We start from the raw sequence: 18384 nt of genomic DNA on the forward strand, positions 1-18384 counted from the left end.
AATAAGGCTTTGAAACGGGTTTGGGAGGATCAATGATGGCTGTCTAGAAAAAGTACCATTTGTCTATGAGTTCGTGAAAACTTTCATCTGGTTCTTGAATTTCCCGTCCACAGAAAACAAAAATAGATTGACGTAAGCCTCAATCTCAAAGAGTTGAATTTCTTGCATCAAGTTGCCAACTAGTATTGATTTGCACGGGTAAACAAGCTAGAGAACCTCTTAGGACCACATCAACTTAACAAATTCAGATCCATAATTTAATCTTACGACGCCTCGATTAATGCTTACCTTATGTCAATATTAGTTTAAGTACTAATAAGATGTGAAATGATCGGTTAATCTATGTAGAAAATATAAAACTAATACAAGTCGAACAATGTAACATTGTTGTTCTACCAATAACGCTACAATAATCCTAAATTAAGCTTGTAAGGCTAAATCTTAAAGGAACACATTAATAATTTAATCAAATAATTGTGAGAGAAATAAAGGATTTAAAAATATAGTTTACAAAAACCAATGGCTACGTGGAACACAGACATCCATTTAATTATAAGCAAGAGAATTACACAAATTAAATTAATGATAAAATACCCAATGGTGACCAAATCTATATGAAGGAAAGATGATGATTGGTCACCAGCTCCCAAAAAAACAACTAAATATTAGGGGAAAATAGTGATGAATTTCTTGAAGCTGTCATTTATTATATTGGAAATTGAGACTATATTCTTTTGTTGCCAATATTAAATATTTATCATATTAAACGAGTTTCATTATTGACATAATTAATTATAATATCCTAAAGTACATGTGACAAAATCAATGTATAGATTAAATCGTCTAATTAATTATAATATAATGTTTACGAATTTTTATGAAAAAAAACCTTCAATATTCTCAACTTTTCTAAAACCCAAAAAACCCTTCTTTTTCTCCAAAATTACAAACAAGTTTGGGTATTTTATGTCTATTCCTCATCAAGGGTATTGCCTTTTATTTGGTAGACAATGAAATGGATAATAAAAGGGCATATTGGTAATATACTAGATGTTTATTTTATAACTAAAATAAATAAATAATAATTATGTATATATATATGCATTAATAAGGTATTTTTGTTGATATAGTTATTTAAATGTTTACGATTTATTAGTAAGACTGAGTGATTATTTAGCACGACGTGACAAAATACAATTGAATGGTAAAAAAAAAAAAACATTACATTCCCTTGTTTTATTATTATTATAAATTTATTAAAAAAATTCTAATAATATCCATCAACTATATAAAATAAATAAAAAAAAGTCATTTTTGGAAGAAATTATTAACGATTTTTTATTTGAAATTAAAGTAAACCGTATTTTTTTGAATATTTTTAAAAATTTAAGAATATTATATCTAATTTTTTAAATTTAAGAATATTTTTTTAAAGATAAAATAGAAAATTTTAGTATTATTATGTTGATTAAACTCTAAAAATAGCAAATCTCGAGAAAATTAAATACCATAAATAGAAACGATGCATCGCCTTGTCAGAAGGTAACATGAACCCACTCTTGGGCCGTACGATGGATTTATTCGTAGCGGAATCGACGGTTGTTAGGCGTCCAACGTGGCAGAACCGAGCCGAGCTGAGTGGAAATAAGGGAGCGTCTTGGTTGCCGACAAGGAGTACATGGATCCACGTGGGATCACGAGGACTGTGGGGACCACATGGAAGCGCACGTGTCAACAACCGACGTCCCATCCAGTTGACCGCAGATTGCGGGATCTTTGTACGACTATTCGTTGCCCTTACGTGTCCCCAGGTGGAATTTTAATTAAAATTAATTGCGTGAAAAACTCATTTTTTTTTTCAAAATTTAGTGAATTTTTGGATACTTTTCCTTTTTTCTTCTCTAAAAAAAAATAAAATCGTTGAATTTTGTCAATTTAATTAAATTGAAAATACACGTTGAAATGATTATTAATTTTATTTTTTATTATTAAACTTTCAAAATTAATTTATTTTTAGTTATTGAATTTTAAAATATTAGTTTTTTATGTTGATCTAAACAATTTAGTGGATAAGATATTTACTACCATTCAAACCGTTGATGGTTTGTTACTCACTCGTTGTGTTTAATATCATATTTTTATGCTATCGTAACGGTTTAATAATTTTATTATGAACATATTAATAATAATTTAATTTTAGTAGTAAAAATAGGACCGTTACACTCACATCAATTATCATCCAAAAGTTAATGGTTCCATCTTGACTCAACCAATATTAACTAAAAAAAAATAATGTTATTTAATTTAAACTAAAAATATAATTATTTTGTTATTCACTACTATTGTTCTTTCACCGAATACTACAAATGACATGGTATGTCCACACTACTTGCTCGTAGGACTTTGTTAGATCTCAAATTTCTCGAAAAAGTTTCATCCTGTTTATTTCAGTATACAATGTCTACAAATGACATGATATTGTCGACACAACAAAGTGACCTGCACATTCTTATCTAAAAATATACCGAAACCAGTTGAGTCTAAAAAAAGTTTGAAGTTGTATACGTGCCCTACGAAATGAGTTGCTTCCCTCGCGTAGTCATTTCATGTCATTGCCTAAAAAGAGCCAACCTAAAGCTATAGTCTCCCTAGGTAAAAGAGCAATGTTTTGTGTATTGATTGAATTATTGTAACTAATTTTATAGATGAAAAACATGTTTTTTTTTCTTTTCGTAACGTGACATATCAAATCGTCCGTATATGTTTAATCTTACTAAAGAATAATTTATTAGCAATGTTGTAACGTCCCAGATTCAGCACTAATAGATATTGTCTTCTTTGAGCTTTCTACTTCAAGCTTCCCTTAAATGTGTCTATTAGGAGAAGGATTCCACACCCTTATAAATAGTAGTTTGTTCTTATCCCCAACCAATGTGGGACATCACAATCCACCCTCCCTTTGGGCCCAGGGTCCTTGGTGACACTCTTTCCTTCCTCCAATCGATGTGGGACCGCCCCCAAATCCACCCCCGTTTGGAGCCAGCGTCCTTACTGGCACACCACCTTGTGTTTACCCCCTTCGGGGAACAGCGAGAAGGCTGACTCATCGTCCGATGTCTAACTCTGATACCATTTGCATTTGCTAGCGCTAGATCTGAGTCGTTACGAGTGTACTCGGGTTGAATTGAAAAAATCTTTTGGACCAACTCTAAATTTCGAGTAAGTTCACAATCCAACTCTCTAGTTTCGGACTTGGTTGTCAGGTTGCTATCCACAGTACATATTACATTAGTAACTAAAATCTCATAAATTTCAAATATCAAACATTCGGAAGTCACAATGCACCACTAAGATTGGTTACAAACGTCAAATATTCTTAATCTTCTCAACAGTCATAAACAGAGTCGTTTATCGAAGACAACCCGAGAGGGAGGCAACCTTCCTTCTTCCTTTGTCCATGCATATGATCATGAATATAAATACTAATTAAGAGGACCGATTAGCAAAAGGACATCAATTCGCTCAAATTTCGAACTCGACTCAATTCAATTTATTGGGTTCCATAAGACGGTTTAAAAATTTAACAGATCAGATACGCACCTCAAAAGGTCGGTCCTCGAACTTTTGTCCGTAATCTAACAAGTTCAAATTTATGAAAACTAATACATGATTCATGTGTTTGTCAATTATTTCTAGACATGGGGGATTTGGCTGTCTCATTTCTTTTGTTTCCATCTTTTGACAAAACCCATTTTTCGTAGACATAATTAAGGGTTTTTTTTTTCTCCATTTCAATTCAGACCAAAATTAATCTAGGGTTTTGTCTTTTTGCACAATTGTTTAGATCTTTGAAAAGTTTGTGTTTTTAATCCAAAAAACAACCCTAATAAATAGTTTTGGCTGTTTTTGATGAACATGAGAGAGAGAAAAAAAACCTAGCTTAGTTGGAATATAATTCGTTTCAAGAACAAACCGACCAAAATTTGCCCACAAACACCAATTCATATTCAAAATCACCTCAAGATCAAGAAAAACAAACATGGCTTTTAAGAGATAATATCATCGTAATTATAAATATTTACCTTTGAAGTTAGAAGCCGAACGAGATCCAAAGATCGAGAGAAGAAAGGCAATATGAACATAACATAGCTCAACTATTCAAGATTTGAATCTTGGTGAGAACGTTTCCAATTACGAATTGGAAATAGGTATAGAGAGCCAATATAAACATAGTTCAACTGAAGAATCAAATCTTCGTTAGAACGTTTGCAATTACGAATTGAAAACAGGAAGAGAGATAGTAGAATTCTCTTACATATTATGTAATTATGAAACTTTAATGTTCTTATTTGTTGTGTGTTCTTGTTCAAGTTGCACCCTCTTGCTTTTGCTTTTGCTTTGGCCTTTTTCTCTTCTTCTCATAGCTAACACCTCTTGCTTTCGTTTGAAAATCACGAACTTCCCTTAAATAGAGACGAACAGCTCTAGCTCCAAATGGGTTGGCTTCCGGCCGGCCGCCGTTCTCTTCAAAAGCTGCACGGAGGCGGCCGATGAGGGCGTCGAGGCTGCCCCAAGCCTGTCGGAGCGGGCAGGGACAGGGAGCTGGCGGGTTGGGCAGGCCGAAGAACGGGCAGGTTTGGTTGTGAACTTTGGTCTTCCCAAAATGGTCCAAGTACCGGAGAAATTCCAGCACGTGAGCGCCGCTGCACATTTGTAGAGCCAACGGCGGTCGGTGGTTGCGAAGGTACTGACAGAACGTGTTCCAATCTCGCCGTTTTTGATTCTCATACCGGCTTGGTGTGGTGGTAGAGGATGATGACGGCGAACACGCGGCGGCGGTGATGGTGGTTGTGGTGGTGGTGGGTGGTATGGGTATGGGATTGGATGATGATTTTGAGAACAAATCCATTAAAAGTTCAAAAAAAGCCACAAAACCCAGTAAGGTAATAGAGAAATCTCTTGAAAGATTGAAACTTATTGTTATGGGTAGGATACAAATGTAATCTTTTAGGGTTTTGAAGAGAACCCAGTTCCAATTTAGGGTTTTTTTTAAGAAAAAACATGAAAAATCAAGAACTGACTCGAAATGGAAGATCAGAAAAGGAAAAAAACCAAGTGGGTTTTGCATGGCATGATGAGAAGAACACAATTGATATCGAAAATGATCATGTTTTAAAGCCAAAAGAGGGCTGTTCTTGATATGTTCTTGGCAGAAGAAGAAGAAAAAGGTGAGTTTTTTTGGTGTAAAGAGATGAAGAAAGGGGAAATTATCAGAGAACTGAGAGTTGAAGGATGTAGAGAGAGAGAGATGGCAGTAAAGTTAAGAAGCATAAGATGACAAGTTTAGCAGTGAAAAGAGTTGATGGTGACCATTGGTAAAAGGACATTTGTGCTGTCACCCACTCACTCTTTGGCGCGTGCATGAATTGTTCATCCTTTTTGATCTTGATGATCTAGGGTTTGTTTCTTTTTGTATTCAAATGAATTCTTAGTACAAGGATTTATACTTTTAATACACGTCCTTGTTGAGATAAATAATCCAAAGTGTTTATATGTACAAGTTCGGCTCATCGAACCGTGCACGTGACTCAATAGTAAATTTGTAATACGAGGAAGAGTCGGCTTAATAAAAACGAGAGACCTATCTCAATCTGTCTGCTCTGCTCTGCTCTATTTAAGTTAGTTTAGAGGTTATTGGCTTTATCAAGAGTTTTCGAGAAACCTAAGGTATGTATAAAATGATTAACGTAGAATTTTATTATTCTCTCGAATTTGAAATGAAGAAGTGAAAATAGGATTATCGAAGGGCTCTCGGTCAAGGCATGCAAGAGGTTGAAATTGACAACTTAGCCCTTGGCCTGATTCTTCGTCTTCCTCGAGATTTGATTATGCCTTGTGTTAACTTTTGAGGCTCGAATTAGATTGCTCGAAAATGAATATTGGGAATAAATAAATGAAAATGAATAATAAATTGTATAAAAAATAATTGAATTTAAAACTTTTTGTAATAGGATTTACTTATAAATATAATATAGCAATACTATGACAGTGGGAATCATTAATCAAGATATTTTGCAAATTCTTTGTCAACCATTTTCCACCCAATAAACTAAAAAGTAATTAATTTAATAAATGTTTTTTTTAAATAATCTTTTTATATTCAATTAAATACTAATAATAATAATAATAATCAAACAAACTAAAGAAATATTTAGAGAAAAAAAATATTTTAAAAAATAGAGTTACTCAAAATATCCTATGCTTGTTAGAAAACTATTTTGAAAACAATTTAAAAAATAAAAATAATATTTAACTAAATTTTCAAAACGTTGATTATTTATATTAATGACTTTTTGCTGATTTTTCACGTGAGTTGAATTGAGTTGGGTCATAATTTTTTTTGGATCTATTCGAAATTTTGGGTTGGTTGAGTCGATGACTCGAGCAATCTGAATAAAATTTACAATCTAATTCAATCCAAACTAGTCCTTTATTTTCGAGTTCGGTTATTGTTAACATATTTAGAACTAAATTATTGTTTACCATATATATCATATTTGATATTTTATTATAAGACAAATATCTAAATATTTGCCTTCCTATCTTTATTTCCATTTATTACTCTTTCCATATTTTTGTAATTCATTTGATTATAAATAGATAACTTTCCTACTATTTAATTGTGGTGTATTAAGCAAACATTCTCAGTTATATTGGATTGTCGTTATTTTTAATTATTTAAAAAAATACATGTTATATTAATAACTAGATTCACAAAACTTAAATATCAAATAATATTACTAACATTAGTACCAAACGTTAAATATTCATAATTTTCATAATAATTTTAAAAGTTAGGTAGAGTTTGGTTGAGTTATAATTCTATTTTCAAGTTAGTCGTGTTTACCTGACCAAAAAAAAAAGTGAACTCGGGAACTGACTCAATCCAAACGTTTATAATTTGGGTTGAGTAATTCGAGTCGGTCGAGTTATCTGATCATATGAATACCCCTACTTTATATATATAATATTATCTATTCTTTTATGATATGCTAAAATAATGTCGATTCACCCTTTATCTCGATATCAAACGCATGAACATATAAAAATATTGACACGTCCACGAAAATTTAACGCTCTTTACACAACTCTAACTACAAGAGATGCTAAATATCAATATTAATAATAATAATATGGCTGCATTTGACTTTATTTAGTCAACCATTTATCTTCATCATCAGACATTAATTACAAACTACAAGGTGTGACATTCCAGTAGGAAAAATTAAATAAATAAATAAAAAAAAAAATCAATCAGGCTATTCTATATTCTACCCACCTGGAAATGGTAACCCTAGTTATAGGGCTGCCCTAAAATCATGGGGATACCCTAAATAAGGGTACAGCCTTCATTTTTAGTGCCCTATTTAGACAGGCATCTTCTACTTACCAAATTATTCCATAAATGTAAATGTTTAGGTTAGTTACTCTACAAACCCTACCATATCATAGGTATATGTTATCCCCAAGGATGACCTCAAAGCCCCTGATTTTGTTATGGTCAAGAACATATATGAGGTTCCCTAATGAGGGCAATTGGGTCATTTTCCATACATCATTGTCAACCTCAACGCTTGTCGTTGAATCGTTATTTAATTTGAACGACTCTATGGGAGTTTCAGGCCAAGTACCGTGGTGTCTTGAGTTGACTTGACTGACATATAGTTAAATCAGTTTGAATTCAATCAAAATCAAACAGTTTCTCTAACCGAATTCAACTTTTATGTTCCAGTTGAGTTAGTCCACTTTTTTAAGTGTAAAAATAAATTATAAATTATAAATGGGCTTTCATAAGGTTGTAGCTAAAACATTACCACAAGGAGGTTTGAAATTTACCTTGGATTTTGGAAAGTAATTAAAAAAAGAAAAAATAAAAAAGCGTTCACGATGGGACTCGAACCCACAATCTCCCGCTCCGGAGGCGAGCGCCTTATCCATTAGGCCACGCGAACTATTTGTTGCAGTAGGCGCAATAATTTTGTTCATTTACATAACTATATATAATTACTATTTTTTATCTAAAATTATAATTTTCATTAAATTTGGGCTCAAAATTAATAAACGTTGCAACTTTATTTAAAATTTATCAACTGATAAGACTTTCATTGCATAGATTTGTAAGGCTTAATTATAATTAATTTTTTTAGGGCTAAAAAATTGTCCGTAATCTTGAAAAATATACAAATAATTAGATAAGATTGAATCAGTGTAAAAAATATATATATTCAAAAGATAAGGTGTAATGTAGAAAGCAAAATTACGATCAATGTAGTGCAGAGATACTACAACGTTGTGTGTTTTGTAAGCATCGTCTAATCGTTACGAACAAATGAGGACGTATACATACGAAAACTTCTATCAACTATGTCGCCCAAGACATTGTCACATAAATTCATCTTAAATCTTGACCAGGGCGAAGCGCAATTCAGATTTAACAACGTCGTTCTCGTCCCTTTCATCGACCCTGAAACTCCAAACACGAACCTTAGTTCCGGTCTTGAGCCCATAAGCTCTAGCAAAAGAGTTCCATTTGTTGACCAAACAATTGACGTAATTTTTCCCCATTAGCCACTTCTTGAACCGAATTGGATTCACTCTTAAATCGGATCCCACTATGAATGTGTCGATATAGTTCAATTCATCATCCCCTTTGCTCCGGTGCTCCAACATCTTCTCCTCCTCCGCCGTCATAAATTCCACTCTCACCATCTTCTTCGGTAGCGACAGCCGCCCTTGATTCGTCCTCATGTCAGTCGCCGTCAACTTCTTTTCGATTATCATTTGCACACGGTAACCACCCATTCTTTCCGTTATATGCTCTCTCATTTCCGCCGGCATCTCCTCCTCCACCACCGGCTGAATTTCCTCATCTGGGTCATCTTCATTCATCGGCTCCGGTGGGATTTCGGCAATTGGGCTATTTCCATTCACGACCCCAGACCAATTTCCGGCTTCTGGATCAACTCTGTTCATCGGCGTCGGCGACATGTTCGGGTTCTCATGGCCAGAACAGTCGATATATTCAACTAGAGTCCTCTTCTTTCTACAAACTATTTGGTTGAAATTGTCCATCCATTGAAACGAGTTAGAACTGATGGAGTTTAGATTATCAGACATTGTTGTTTCTTTCTAAGAATTACTCAAATTGGAGTTAATTGCAGAGTACTCTGAGCCGTCCTGAGTTTATTTAAATATTAATATTAATTTTTCCAAATCCTATTATAATATAGAAGATAATCGATTTTATCTTTTTTTAATTTCAAATTTAAATCTTTTTCTTATCTTAATTTATAAAAATTTCAAAATCTGTAATTATATAATATAAAACGGCATATCTTTGCCGAGGATTTCCACAAACCCTCGATTCTCGCAAACCCATTTGGTTTCAATTTCATCCCGACCCGCCACTGGTTCCCAATTCTCTGCATCTCTTAGCGTGAAGAAACGATGAAAGGAAGGAATTCTGGGAATCTTTCGAACCCATGTTTGACGATGCATCAGCCATGGGCTTCTCTGCTGGTCTATGGAATCAAACGCATCGAGGGCAGGTCCTGGTCTGCTCCCCTCAGAGGTTCGTTTCTCTCCAAATCCCATGTCATTTCAAATCTACTTTTGTTGAATGTTCGAATAACACAAAAGAAAAGTGGAATTGAGAAGTAGAATTGGGGATTCATGTGTTTGAAGTTGCTATGCTGTTGACCCTTTGTATCATCCAACCCTAAACTCTAAATGATTGTCTTATTGGCATATCTTTTGTTAGTTTATTTCTTCTTCCTTTGTGGATGTGGTTTAGTAAGGATGATTCTATATTCTGAACTTGATCACTGAAGGTCGTCTTTGGATTCATGCTGCAAATAAGGTTCCTGAGGATTCGACAATCAAAGCAATGGAGGATTTCTATAGAGAAGTTTATGCTTTGGATGGGATTACTGATCTTAAGTTTCCAGAACATTATCCTGTTTCAAGGCTTTTAGGTATTAAATCTGATGATTTTTCATGATATATTACTTATGTTTTACTGGTTCTTGTGTTTTTTTTGGCGCTTTTCCGATCACATTCCATGAAGTACTTATTTGGAGTCTACCATTAAGGCAACACCATCATTGTTTTGATTGATATCTTGGTGTCTATGCTCTGAATCCATATTTATCTCTATGTTCTGGCATATGTTATGTTTGCCACTTAGGTGGAATCATCACTTGTTAGACTGATTTTGAGTATCTTATTTATGTTATATGACTGCAGATTTTCATGACTTGCACACTTACATTGTCCGTTGAGTATGCATGATATGAGAATATGGAGAGGGAATTGTAATTAAAAATGACTATAAATATCGACATCGAGAGTACTTTTGAGCATAATAAATTTGAAAGATGTGTTTGTTAGACGAACACGACTCTCCACAATGGTATGATATTGTCCACTTTGAGCATAAGCTCTCATGGGTTTATAAACAAAGAATACTCTCTCCATTGGTGTGAGGTCTTTTGGGGAAGCTCAAAGCAAAACTATGAGAGTTTATGCTCAAAGTGGACAATATCATACCATTGTGGAGAGTCGTGTTCGTCTAACTGTGTTGAACTATGGACTTTCAGATATAGATTCATGTAAGATCCCACATAAGTTAGAGAGGAGAACGAAACATTCCTTATAAGGGTTTAGAAACCTCTCCCTAATAGACGCATTTTAAAACCTTGAGGGGAAGCTCGAAAGAGAAAGCCCAAAGAGGACATTATCTATTAGCGGTGGGCTTGGGCTGTTACAAATGATAACAGAGCTAGATACCAGGTGGTGTGCCAGCGTGGACGTTGGGCCCTTAAGGGAGTGAATTGTGAAATCTCACATCTGTTGGAGAGGGGAACGAAACATCCCTTATAAGGGTGTGGAAACCTCTCCCCAGTAGACGTGTTTTTAAACCATGAGACTGACGGCGATACGTAATGGACCATAGTGAACAATATCTACTAGCGGTGGGCTTGAGCTTAGGCTTAGGCTGTTACAGTTTTCTTCATTTTTCTTCTGGGTGAAGTATATTTTTAACTTTTTTTGCTGGATTTTAATATATCTAGGCTTCATTTTCTTGTTCCTTAATCGAAAAATGTTGATTGTTAGCCTACAAGAGTCGAGTCGAATGAATTAATTATGTAAAATATCCAAATTCTCACATGTTATATGTTCATTCAGGCTGTGTTGAAGTGGTTGGCTGTGTTCATGGTGATGAACTGAAAAGTTGGGATAAAGTACCTGAAGGGGTGGGTAGCCTAGCTTTCCTTATCCATATCTTATTTAAAAAATGCTAACAAAAGTAAACCTGCAGGTTAGGCTAGAAGCACAAACTGATTTTTGCTGGCTCTGTGAACAACCACAGGTGTGTACTGATTTGAAATCAAGTTTCAGCGGAGTTATAATATACTGAATGGAATTTCTCTAACTGTTTCAGAAATTACTGATTCCGTTCGAGATGCGTGGTTACCAACGCGTTTATAACTTAGAAAAGAAGGTGGAAATGTTAACTTTGTTTTGATTCTCTCTTTAATGATTCTTTTGTGTGTTTCCGTTTTTTCTAAAATCAAATTGTATTTGATCAGATATTTGAAGCAGCAGTTAGAGGTCTCATCCATGTTAAATGCCCATTGCCTGTAAAGTTTCAACTTCCAGATCCTAGAGATCCATTTTCCTTGAAGCCAGGATCCGTCTCTTCACGTTCTCCCGAGACTAAAGGATCTGGATCCGAAGTGGAGAAGTCATCTAAACTCGATGCTGTCATAGCTGGTGCTCGTGCAGCTGCTACTCAGTTTTCGAAAAAGTACCAGGACCCCCAAACTTCTATCCATGACAATACTTCTAATTTTGGAAAAGCAGGGAAATCCAGAACGGACGAGGCTCAATCTACCAACTTTCGTCAAGATGAGGTTCCACGAGCTAATATCGAGGAACAAACTAGTAGCTACCACACTCAATCTAAGGCCCTTTTCACACAACCACAGCAGCAAAATGGAGCTCCTTCTAAGGTAATCACGATTAGGACTTCATTTTTAGAGATGTTTAAGGATTTAAGCAAAGATTGAGTAAATGAAAGCCTAGGACCGATCACAAGCTAAAAATATCTGAAAGCTTAGGACCATGGAAGGATTTTAATTATAGATTGTCTTGAAGAATGTACTGCTGCTTGTAAAATTGCTGGTGTCTATGTGTTATGGTTATGCTCGTCTAGGACGTGATGTCCGTGGCCGCATACCAAGAAAAGTGCGATTGTGACACCATGCAGCAGTCTTATTGATTTTTTATTTTAGAGGAAGCATATTTGAACAACTAAGCATTTCGTATTCTTATTAATCATGTCATTATTAAATTTACGAGTGATCTCGTGTCATGTTTAGATCTTTGCCGCTGCATTGAAAGGACTGAGACCGACCTGAATGTTGATCAATTCAATTGCAGAGAAGATTTGTACATAGAAAAGCAGGGCATGTGAAAACTGACTTCTATTGAGTAGTTACGGTTGTTTTCGATTAGTTCCTTGCCACGGAATTTTGATTATTAGTGTTGTAATATAGAATGATTCGGTGAAGAACTGAGAGTCAAGGATTCAATATTATCAGAGCTTGATTTTCAGTTCATGTAACCTTTTGTCTCATAATTAAGTGATATCAATGTCAAACAGAGCCTATTAACTTTAAAAGGTTTCGTTTATGTTCATCAGTTTTCATTTGATTCTAATGAGTTCTTATCATAAATGTCATTTTTGCTCGAGGATAACTTGCATAAATCACTTCTATAGCAAAAATCATAATAATTTCAATCGACATAGTTGAATCTTCGAGATTTTCAACCTATCATGCTTGATGAGCGATGGAAAAATCATTAATTTTGAATGAAATACTTAGAAAGAAGTCGGCTCGTTTTATTACAGATAGACAATGAGAACGATAGTCGTCAAATCAAATTTAATTCTTAAACATTCATGTTTGTATTCAATAACTTGAAGAAATATTAATGTATGCATTTAATAAACTTCTTTTAACTTATTTGATATCCATTTATTTGAAACGAAATTCACCCATTTATATAATCCAATAATGTTGTGGGCTGCGATGAAACTGAAACTCACCATCACGGCCCAAGGCGATGGAAGGCTGCCACTGTTCGGGTTGAAGCTCAGACATCTGCTGCCCTCTAAACCAATATTCTTGCGGAGATGGGGACGGATACCATCGAAGAATCGAGCACTCAACCAGCAAGCAACTGTGTGTCTTCTCCATGGGACACAAAGAGGTCAGATCTAGTTTCCCATCAATTGTTTGAATCGCTTTATTTCTATGATAATTCGAACCCCTTTTCTGCAATTTAGGAAAAAGAAGCCAAAAAGGAAGGTTTTAGGAAGTATTTGGAGTCTAATGGCGTTGTTGATGCTCTCACCAAAGGTTGTTTTCCATCACTTCTCTGCTTCTCCGCCGTCTATTTTTTTCTTTTCAGTGGAGGGTGAATTCTTAAATTTTGATACATTTTCACTTTTGCATTTCTTTTGATGGGTTGAAGTTCTGGTTACGTTGTATGAACAAAATGACAAGCCTTCCTCTGCCCTCCAGTAAGTTCTTTCTTTCAGTTTTTGGTTTTGGATCATGTTCTTATGTCTTGCTTGCTGCCGTGATTGTTGGACAAATATCAATAGTAGAGGTTATTTCAATGAGCATAATGTCTTTCTTGAAATGCAGTTTGTTTTATGTTCTTCATCAGCCCATATCAAATCTCAGAATCTGCTAATAATATGGTCCAATCAGTAGCTGTTCTGTGTTATAAGCTATCAAAACAGAGTTTATTTCAACTGGGTTTATGTCATGATTCCATATCCAAATTTTTGTCTGTTTGAGCACTTTACAAGCCCACACCACTGGTAGATATTGTTCTCTTTGGGTGTTCTCTTCAAGGACTTCCCCTCGTGATGCCTCTTATCCTCATTTAAAATTCTAGGCGAATCACAAGACAAGAGGATGAAGACAAGAAATCTCCTTTTCCCTACATGGAGACATACATGACAAATTTAACACTAAGCAATTGTGAGATCCCATATCTGTTGGAGAGGGAAATAAAGCATTTCTTATAAGGGTGTGGAAATCCCTCTCTAGTAGATGCGTTTTAAAACTGTGAGGCTGATGGAGATACATAATGGGCCAAAATGGACAATATCGGCTAGCGGTTGACTTGGGCTGTTACAAATGGTATCAGAGCCAGACACTGGACGGTGTGTCAATGAGGACGTAGGACCCTTAAGGGGGTGGATTGTGAGATCCCACATCAGTTGGAGAGGGGAACGAAACATTTCTTATAAGGGTGTTGAAACCTTTCCCTAGTAGACGCGTTTTAAAACTATGAGGCTGATAGCAGTACGTAACGAGCCAAAATGGACAATATCTTTTAGCAGTGGACTTAGACTGTTACAAACTATATCAAAGCCAAGCACTGGGTGGTGTGCTAGCAAGGACGCTGGTCCTAAGGGAGTGGATTATGAGATCCCACATTGGTTGGAGAGTGAAACGAAGCATTCCTTATAAAGGTGTGGAGACCTCTTCTTGGTAGACGCGTTTTAAAACCGTGAAACTGATGACGATATACAATGAGTCAAAGCAGACAACAACCGCTAGCGATGGATTTGGGCTATTACAAAGTTGGGGTAGCTCCATTTTTTCAGAATATTTAGACAATTGTGAGGAAAAGCCAACTCTTTCTCCTTCTGAATCATGTCAAGCATTCTACAAAAGCATGTATTGTATTATATAAAGTAATACAATAAATATTCTCAACCAGAGTTCTCTAATGAAAGTTAACTTTTTTTTCTCTGTCTCCGACAGATTTATTCAACAAAGACTTGGAGGTCCATCTGTAGCTGAATATGAGAAGTTAAAATCTGAGATGGCGGATTTTCGAGTCAAGTACGACGAGCTTTTAGCTGCGCACCACGAAACGTGTAAAGAGGTAGTGTTGAAGTTACCTGACTTAAAGCTATTCCTCATTGTATGATATCAAGGCATGATACAAAAATGCAAGTCTTCTCAAGCTTATGAACAAAGTGCAAAATATAATATTATGAAGAACAAGACTATGAAAATCTTAAGAAATTAGAGCTTTTGTAGGCGATCGTTTAGAGAAATTAGGGTTTTTGGAGGGTATCTCGATGATAAGGAATCAACCTAAGGGAAGACTTTGATACCAATCATAAAGAATCATCACAAGGGAAGTAAGATTCGGATTACCTTGTTGATCGAATATCTCAAGACAAGAACACTTGTTTGAGATTCGGATCACTCCACAAGCAAGATTGATCATGTCTAGCTTGAATGATTCTAAACATGCAATCTAAACTACGTAGAATTGCAAAGGAAAGGTACGAACACTTAGCCCTAATGATAAAAAATCACTCCAAGGAAAAGTAAAATTCAAATTACCTTGTTGATCCAATATCTCAAAACAAGAACACTTGTTTGAGATTCGAATCACTTTACAAGCAAGATTGATCATGTCAAGCTTGAATGATTCTACATGCAACTTAAACTACATAAAATTGCAAAGAAACTTAGTCATTGATTTAAGGAAAACACAAATGCTCATTTTACTGCATCTTCCAAGTACAAAGACAACATACATGGTTTTATATAGCCACTATGTATGCTTATGGCCATAATTTGCCGTAATTAAGTCTTAAAATACAAACATCATAACTCTATTATCATCCACAAAAATTTGTAACCATCCAAGAATAAATGGAGCTTGATTCTTCTTTAATGTAACATGAATTGCAAGATCTTGTGATAATTTGAACAACATTTTCTTTACATCTTCCTTGAATTTTATCTTGCATGATTGATATTTTGGTTCATATCAGAAGATAAATGACTTTGTGATAGGGTCGATCCCCCGTTCATTTTACTTATGCTTTTGTTAGAAGGAGAGGATGCAGGAGTCAGGAAAGCTAATGCAATAGTGGTGAGCTTGTACATGTGGAGTTCTCTTTGGACCCCTCTTTTTCCACAAAGTCCTCTTTGCTAGTTTGGTGGCCCCTAGATCCGCTTTAAAATGCTCGCTAAGTTTGATTTTGGAGTTAAAAATACCCAAGATGGTGAAGATTTGGCTTCGGTTGGTTGCGCACGGTAAGTATAAATACTCGGGAGAGGCTCCGAAAGAGAAACCCTTCTCTTGCCCTTGGCCACTCTATCAGCTCGCTATGGTTGAATGGTGAAGTTTTTGGATCATATTTTTTTGCGTTGTTCCTTTGCTAGATGTTGTCGGGATCGATTGATGAATCTGTTTGATTTGCAAATTTGCCTTCCTAAGAATGTGGATGACTCGCTTGTAGAATACTTGATGGGCTGGAATTTAGAGAATAAAGCTGGAATGTTGTTGCCTCGAGAGCTCTTTCGTGGAGTTTATGGTTGGAATGAAACGGTGAGATCCCACATCGGTTGGAGAGGGGAACGAAACATTCTTTATAAGGGTGTGGAAACCTCTCCCAACTAGACACGTTTTAAAACCCTTGAGAAGAAGCCTGAAAGGGAAAGCCCAAAAAGGACAATATCTGCTAGCGGTGGGCTTGGACTGTTACGATGATAAGTCTACTTTTGCTTTTTTTTTCTTTTTTTTTTTGGGAATTTTGTGCAGCTTAACGCTTCTCGGTGGTGCCATATCTTTAGCAAATTCTTTTGTAACTTCCCTTTATCTATAGCAAGTTCTTGTTTCTTATCGAACAAAAAATATCGTGTTGCAGTTGGAAGAACTTAAAATCTCGCACAACATCGCCTAACATCTACCAAGGATACCACTGATGATGAGGATTGGAACTATAAGCTATGAGGGACTCATGGAGTTGCACATAGGAGGTTGATGGATTTTCTGTATAGTAGCGAAGAAAAAAGAATGTGATATCTTATTCCTTCAAGGTATGTCTAGACCTTACGCTATGCTTGTTTAAAGTGGAAGGAAGATATTTGGTAAAAAGTTGAATTGTTTGAGGTTTATATCTGACAAGTAGCAATCACTTGGGATGAAACCTATCCATTATTGGAAGAAATGATGTAATAGCCCAAATACACTACTAACAGATATTATCCGCTCTGATCCGTTACTTATCATTATCAGCGTCACTGTTTTAAAACGTGTATGTTAGGGAGAGGTTTCCATACCTTTATAAGGAATGTTTCGTTCCCCTCTCCAACCGATATGAGGTCTCAAAATCCATCTCTTTTGGGAGCCTAGTGTCCTCGCTGACACACCGCTCGATGTCTGGCTCTTATACCATTTGTAACAGCCTAAACCTACCGTCAACATTATTATCCACTTTGGCCCGTTATATAACGTCGTCATCCTCACAATTTTAAAATGCATTTGTTAAGAAGAGGTTTCCATATCCTTATGAGGAATGTTTTGTTTCTCTTTCCAACCGATGTGAGATCTCACAATCCATCCCCCTTGGGTCTAGTGTCCTCGTTGACACACCACTTGATGTCTAGCTCTGATATCATTTGTAACAGCCCAAACCCACTGGTAATAGATATTGTCCGTTTTGGCCGGTTATGTATCGCCGTCAGCCTATTGGTTTTAAAAACTCATCTGTTAGGGGAGTGATTTTCATATCACTATAAGGAATGTTTTGTTCTCCTCTCCATCCGATGTGACATCCCTTTCCTTTTAAACAAGAATGCCTAAAAATGTCGTGGAATTCAAAAGATAGGACAAGCTACAAAAGTGGACATCCATAGAAGGAAGGAGACAAAAAGATGAGAAAACCAAGCAAAGGGAACCATTATCCAATCAAGGATCTTTCCAAAAACTAGTGTCTGATCCATCACTGTTTCAAAAACTTCAATAACTCCACAAGCAGCTGATACCCATTTGCCCGCAAGACATGAATCTCCAATATCATTCATTTTGGTAGGAAAATCAAGGCTTTTACTTCCCAAGTGCAGCAAATCTTTGGTTGGCTGGCAAACGTAGGAAATCGACAAACGAGTATCATCATTCGTGAATGTTAGGTTCTATCGTTTAGATTAAGACAAATGTTGAAGACTTAGTTTTGAAGGATTTAACCGTCGTTGTTACTAGATAATCGAAAGAAACTTTAGGACCTAAAATCATGCCTTCAATACCAAATATCGGTGGCATAAAACTCGTGAAAGGGATATTTTACTCGAACAATTTGTTTTCTAGATTTGCAGCTGGCCCTAAAATTATGGGTTTAGAGTTCTTTGTTGTTTGGGCAATAGTTTAAACCTACTGAACCTAACCTTAAACTTTGTGTTGGGTCTGAAAAGTAGAAACTTTTGACACAAC

At 35.6% G+C, this 18384-nt stretch overlaps 3 protein-coding genes, 1 non-coding gene and 1 pseudogene across 4 annotated transcripts; 2 read left to right on the forward strand and 3 right to left on the reverse strand.

Annotated features, from left to right (window-relative positions):
- Positions 1-4142: 4142 nt before the first annotated feature.
- Positions 4143-5293, reverse strand: LOC111493577 (protein LIGHT-DEPENDENT SHORT HYPOCOTYLS 1-like). The gene has a single exon (XM_023143328.1). It carries the CDS (start codon positions 5126-5128, stop codon positions 4367-4369), a length of 762 nt encoding a protein of 253 aa, XP_022999096.1. The 5' UTR covers positions 5129-5293; the 3' UTR covers positions 4143-4366.
- Positions 5294-7939: 2646 nt separating this feature from the next.
- On the reverse strand, positions 7940-8012 carry TRNAR-CCG. The gene has a single exon. It is a non-coding gene; the product is annotated as a tRNA-Arg (tRNA).
- A 445-nt stretch (positions 8013-8457) lies between these two features.
- Positions 8458-9269, reverse strand: LOC111493483 (B3 domain-containing protein At2g31720-like). The gene has a single exon (XM_023143189.1). It carries the CDS (start codon positions 9175-9177, stop codon positions 8458-8460), a length of 720 nt encoding a protein of 239 aa, XP_022998957.1. The 5' UTR covers positions 9178-9269.
- Positions 9270-9363: 94 nt separating this feature from the next.
- On the forward strand, positions 9364-12762 carry LOC111493572. The gene is made up of 7 exons (XM_023143321.1): positions 9364-9631; positions 9891-10034; positions 11248-11315; positions 11381-11431; positions 11504-11563; positions 11652-12074; positions 12444-12762. The coding sequence occupies exons 1-7, from the start codon at positions 9508-9510 to the stop codon at positions 12480-12482; spliced, it is 909 nt and encodes a 302-aa protein (XP_022999089.1). The 5' UTR covers positions 9364-9507; the 3' UTR covers positions 12483-12762.
- Positions 12763-13143: 381 nt separating this feature from the next.
- LOC111493588 lies at positions 13144-17155 on the forward strand (annotated as a pseudogene).
- Positions 17156-18384: the final 1229 nt, after the last annotated feature.

This window comes from Cucurbita maxima, unplaced genomic scaffold, assembly GCF_002738345.1.
Source record: "Cucurbita maxima cultivar Rimu unplaced genomic scaffold, Cmax_1.0 Cma_Scf00019, whole genome shotgun sequence".
Classification (NCBI taxonomy): Eukaryota; Viridiplantae; Streptophyta; class Magnoliopsida; order Cucurbitales; family Cucurbitaceae; genus Cucurbita; species Cucurbita maxima.

What these genes read in the sequence shown, in the direction of transcription:
- LOC111493577 (XM_023143328.1), bottom strand. Translation starts at nt 5,128, where the DNA reads ATGCAAAACCCACTTGGTTTTTTTCCTTTTCTGATCTTCCATTTCGAG.
- LOC111493483 (XM_023143189.1), bottom strand. Translation starts at nt 9,177, where the DNA reads ATGTCTGATAATCTAAACTCCATCAGTTCTAACTCGTTTCAATGGATG.
- LOC111493572 (XM_023143321.1), top strand. Translation starts at nt 9,508, where the DNA reads ATGAAAGGAAGGAATTCTGGGAATCTTTCGAACCCATGTTTGACGATG. An exon ending in CTGGTCTGCTCCCCTCAGAG is followed by an intron (nt 9,632 to 9,890) that starts GTTCGTTTCTCT and finishes TGATCACTGAAG; the next exon opens with GTCGTCTTTGGATTCATGCT. An exon ending in GGGATAAAGTACCTGAAGGG is followed by an intron (nt 11,316 to 11,380) that starts GTGGGTAGCCTA and finishes GTAAACCTGCAG; the next exon opens with GTTAGGCTAGAAGCACAAAC.